The following is a 5,728-nucleotide window of genomic DNA, read 5'->3' on the forward strand; positions in this document are numbered from 1 at the left end:
ATGGCAGGAAAGGCTTCCCCTTCACCATAGGTGGTTACCTCACTCGCGGTGTCACCTCTACATTCTTTTTTATTTTTCTTTCCACCGGACATTCACCCTCCATCCCTACTTCCTTCCCTTTTCTCTATCTCAATTGCCCAGTATCAACGAAGGTCAAATCTTTTAAAACAACGCCCAACATACCCACTTGCTTCACTAGAATGTTTAGCAACCGACGCAACCACACTACCCAAAAGTAGGCCCAAAATGAAACCAAATTTTGTTGAGAGCATGGCCTAAGAAGCACTGACCTTGCTCTATTTGTGGCAACACTCCCTAAAAGCAGTAGTACTCGGGCCCAACACCTTCACCATGACCAACAACTTGATATGGATAAGCAACTCTCTCATTCTTAACTCCAAAATAAAGTTCTAATCAGGCAAAATTTGTTGAATGAGGATTTTTTGCCCTTTTATACATAAAGGCATGAATATGAAGAGTAACAATCATTATCGCTACTTACCATAACTAATCCCACGTGCCCATCCGACACAACCGTCTTTTCCTGTTCATTAAATGACACATGCCCTCTACAACACACACTTCATTATCAAATAGCCATTAATGATAGTGTCACAGAGAACATGTGGCACTTTTATTTGTTAGTCTCACAATGATGGGACACTACATTTCAACAAAATCATCCAATACACCCCGCTCTTCCTTTACTACCTCACATTAAATGGTTCAGACCTGGGGGAGGGGGGGGGGGACTAATTGATAAGGGGTATGGGCCCATATACTAACTAATACCAAGAATCATATCCCCGAGCCCATCCAAGGGGCAAGCTCAACAGAGGTCAGACCCACTTAGTCGAATAGACAATGGCATGTTAGTCATTGAACCCTTCATCCAACTCTTATAAATAGGGGGACTTCATTAATGGTAATAGACCTCTAATTCTCTCTCTAACTTATATTAGTTATTGTCTCTATGATAACTTTTCTATACTAACTTGATCATTAGAGTGTTCACGTGGACCGATCCCGGCGCAAGAGAACGATGAAAGAATAACAACTGTAAATCTCATAACCCATTTATCATGTAAAAAACAATAGAGAGATTGAAAATGTTCTTGTGTATACTAATGATTAGCTATAAGTATTATCAATGTTGTCATAACCAAACCAGATATAAAACTAGAATTATAATTGGGTCATGGGTCATTTGGTTCAACCAAATGACTCAAATTAATCAGACCGAATAATGTAATAAATAAATAAAAATATATACTAATTATAAATTATTTTTTATAGATTATATATACATATATAATATAAAAGCTATAAAATGCTACAAGAGGTAAAATGATAAACTAGAAAAGGTAAAAAAAAAAACTAATAAATTTACACCTATAATTAAGCTATTGACTATAACCATGGACTATTGATCGTACTTAAATCTATTAGGTATACTATTTACACTTATTCACATATGCCTATTCACATTATAATGGTAAAAAGTTGAAAGCCACATCCACCACTAACGGTTATTTGTGCATTAATTTCCTAATTTCCTAATCGTTTTCTTCGGTTTCTTTCTATTTCTTTTTGGTGGACCTACATCATTTAATAATAATAATAATACTCTCAAGTATCACATTTGACTAAATTTTATTATTTCATATTAATTATGTGGTTTAATTTTTAAGACAAATTTTTTTCATATTTTACCCTTATTACGCAGTTTGACACTAATTACCCTTAGTCTATTTTCTATATATTTAATGCAAATCAAACGTTACCTTTGATATATTCAATTCGGTCAAATGTGACAATTATTATTGAGGAGTTATAAGAAAAATAAAGAAATAAAAAAATAAAAAAATAATAATAATAAAATGTCCAACCAAAAATTAGGTGGAAAATAGATGGGGTGCAATGCGCACAGCTCCCGGTTCCTCTGGTTGGTATTTAACTTAAAATCCACGTTTAATTTCATAATCCTAAAATTCACTAATATTTCTGTGTGTCTACAATTCATCTTCCTATTTTTCAAGTAATAATAGAAAAACTAAGAACAAGCCCAATTCTCGATCTTTCCAAGATCAATTCCTCAAGGTCTGTTCAATTTCCCTAACATTTTTATTCTTTTTTCTTTGTAAGATTACTGTTTTCTTTTTTCTGCGGTTAATTAATAATAGTTCATACTTGTTTGCTTCATGATTTTCAAATTATCTGTTTGGTACTCTTAATGATTTCATGGAAACTTAGTAATAGCGGATTTTCAAAGTTTTTCTGCAATGTGAATTCATCCATTGGAAGTTTTTATTGTTCGTTAGTCTTAATTGAGTTAATTTCTTTGTGTCTGCAGGTTTTTTTTCTCTGCAAATTTTTGTTTAATTTGGACATAGCTAGCATCATGAGATTCAAGAAAGGAACTAAAGTGGAGGTATTGAGCAGAAAGGATGGGTCCTTCGGTGTATGGCGGAGTGCCGAGATTCTTTCCGGCGACCAGCACAGTTTCAGTGTTATGTATGATCATCCGCCGAACCATAATAATGAGGATCGTGTCGCGAAAGTCTCAAGCAACGCGATTAGACCTTGTCCTCCTCCTATGTTTGATTTATCCCATTGTTGGACTCCAGGTGATCTGGTGGAGGTGTTTCAAGATTTTTCTTGGAAGACAGCGGCAATTTTGAAGGTTTTTGGCTCAGATTACTATATGGTTAAGTTAATTGGATGTTCAAGGGAACTCCGATTGCGCAAAGTTCACATTAGGGTGCGTCGATTGTGGCAGGATGGTGAATGGATTGCGATTGGACAGGTGAGTTCGTTTTTGTTTCATCCATGTTCATTTTTTGTGTATTACTTTCATATATTGTGCTTGTTTCGGATGATCTAACATGGATGATGATGCGCCATTTAACTGATAGGGTGAGATTTATATTTCTGATAGATTTGTTAGTATCTGATAATTACAAATAGAGGGGTTAGCTAAATTCAATCCAAGAACATGAACTTATTAAAAAACATTATGCAAGTATATGGGCTAAAATCTGGTGCTTGCTGCGGAAACCCCAATTGGTACCAATTAAAGTTGACTTAAGTGGAAAAAGTCTCAAGTTTGATTTCTACTATACATAATGTATCTTAATTGGGAGAGACACATCCTAAAGTGTGTGTGATCGACTTGAATCAATCAATTGACTGATGATTGTATTTTGTGCTTGTTTCTATGCTTGTGTACTCATTACAATTATTCACTGCAATGCAATGGAATGTTTGAGGTTGTTGCCTAATCTTTTGCTTTTGTGCTGGCTATCATTTTCAGGGATCTCGAAACCTAGAAGATTCAAAGAAGAATAAACTTATACATTCGAGTTGTTATACGAAGATAACTACTCCAACGCTTCATGCTCAAGCAGCAGAAAATTGTCTCACAGTTGAGAACAACACTGGTTTACAGCATTCTTGTGCCATGACAGATAGAACACTAAAGAGGGCATCGCCATTTCTGTCATCCAATGGAAAGGCCTCAAAAATTAGAGTAATGGAGAAAAAGGGTGATCGCCGAGAAGTGATGTCAAGGTGCTCAGCTTCATTCCTGAAAAAGGTAGATGCTGTTGTTTGTCCACAGGAATGCTTTGGTGAAATCTACATGCGTGAGTCTTCTTTTCATGCAAGAAGCTTGGAACGTAATGAATCTGATACTGATGGATGCTCTGTTGCTAGCTGTAGTGTTATTAGTAATAACCCAGTTTGTAGTCCTCCTTTAGTTGGTAATGAAGATAGTGATGATGCTGAATCCTTCCTTGTGCGTCGAGATGAGGAGGGAAAACGTTACCCCTCCGTGGAAGTTAATCTAGCTGTAAGAATCCATAGTTTAGAGTTGCATGCTTACCGTTGCACTCTGGAGGCATTATATGCTTCTGGGCCCTTAAATTGGGAACAAGAAGTAATGTTGACCAATCTTCGTATGTCACTTAATATTTCGAATGATGAACATTTGTTGGAGCTTAGGAACTTAATTTCTTTTGGATCAAGCATTTGTATTAGGTAGCAGCTAATTAGAGTCCTTGATTTGTGCATTCTTTTGAGGTATTTTTCTTGTTCAAAGAGGCTCAATCATTTCTCCCGACTTCTTATCGATGTAAGAACCCAAGATGAATATTGATACATTTTTCAGCTTATTGCTTCTGTTCAATTTGCTTTGGTTATTCCAATAATTTGTATTTCGAAAATTACGTGAGAATTCTTGTATAGTGTACTTTTTTTTGGCTAACTATTGTGTTACGTGTGAGGGAGAGGCAGTTGGACCGTAGGTCAATTAGTCCAACCATTAACACAGGTCTGAGAAAGCTTCAATAAGGAGTGTTGAATGAAATATACAATGGTTGTTCTTCCCAGATCCCAGATTATTATAGGGGACAGGGACACCTAGGCATAGGTTCTCTGTCACCCCGGGCCAGTGAACAAGCACTTGGCTTAATTGATCTATCCTAGTCCATCAGGGACTAGGAGGCGGGCATTCTGGCCTTGGGAAAGAGAGGCGGGATGTCTCCATAGGGAAGAAGCCCTATGGGCATTATGGGGCTGTCGAGCCTATAATGTGCTTTCCTTCGAGGGTCGAGGTTTAATACACAGGGAATCTTCCCTATGGCACCACGCGGGAAATTTGACGTAGTTCAAGTTTGTTCCCGTGACATTAAGCGCCCCCCTCCACCCAAATGCCAAGTCTGTTCTACCATCATATGGTTCATTGCAAATTTGTGCGAGAATAATCTGGTATCTAGAACTGCAGTCTCTCTGCTATCTGTTAAGCTTGCATGAATATGTGATTGATGAAATTGGCATATATGAGAGGTTTATAAAACAATAATTATTCTACTAGTTACAAGCATGAAAAAAAAGAGCTTAATACGTTAGGGTCTTACTGTACGTGGTCAAATGATCCGATTAGCCCCTGAATTTCAGAGATCTCTTATCCAAATCTCCACTTTCCTCTATCACATAGGACTTAGGGGGGTTAATCATGTCACTTTGAACAAGTTCAGGAGGCTAATCGGATTACTTGGCCTTGGCCAAGTATAAGGCCCCTGATTTATTAACCCAACAAAAAAGGAAATTGTTTGAGCATGTCCAGTAATGGTTAAACTGATATTTCATACAGATGTTTGAGACCTGTGTTCCCTGTTCTGAAAACCTTGTTTCATAAACCTGTATCTTGTTTCCTCTTCTTTCTATGTTCATTGGTTGAAATTTGTGTAGTTTGAAAGTCTTCATGAATATTCTGTTGTGGAGAATACTATTGATAAATCCCTTGCGTTTTCCAGGGTCACAGTTGTGTTGGAGGCTGAATGAATTGCTTCCAAAGATTCCCCTGGCAAAATCGGAGACTCTTTGTACTCTCCAAACAACACGATTGACCTCTTCAACTTTGGAGATGTCTCATTAGCCTCCTGAACTAAATCACGTGATTAGCCTTCGATAAGTTGAAGTGCTTGTTATTTTAAGCAACTTCAAGGGGTCAATAAATCATCTTTCAAGTTTAGGGGCTAATGAGACATCTCAAAAGTTAAGGGGGTCAATCTTTGACCAAGTACGGGTATATTAAGCCAAAGTGAAAAGAAATGGCAGCCAAGTACAGGTCATTTGAGTAACGTATGCAATTCGTAGTTTCTATCTCTTCTGTGAGCTGTCCATTTCTGTTGCTTGATAATTTATTCACTGCAAATGTAATTTGGTT

General features: G+C 37.1%; 1 protein-coding gene across 1 annotated transcript; it reads left to right on the forward strand.

The window, feature by feature from the left end:
* The first annotated feature begins 1,997 nt into the window (after window positions 1-1,997).
* On the forward strand, window positions 1,998-5,270 carry LOC136201980 (uncharacterized). Its single transcript, XM_065992381.1, has 3 exons — window positions 1,998-2,100; window positions 2,354-2,806; window positions 3,314-5,270. The coding sequence occupies exons 2-3, from the start codon at window positions 2,402-2,404 to the stop codon at window positions 4,040-4,042; spliced, it is 1,134 nt and encodes a 377-aa protein (XP_065848453.1). The 5' UTR covers window positions 1,998-2,100; window positions 2,354-2,401; the 3' UTR covers window positions 4,043-5,270.
* Window positions 5,271-5,728: the final 458 nt, after the last annotated feature.

The sequence above is a fragment of the Euphorbia lathyris genome, chromosome 8 (assembly GCF_963576675.1).
Source record: "Euphorbia lathyris chromosome 8, ddEupLath1.1, whole genome shotgun sequence".
Lineage (NCBI taxonomy): Eukaryota > Viridiplantae > Streptophyta > Magnoliopsida > Malpighiales > Euphorbiaceae > Euphorbia > Euphorbia lathyris.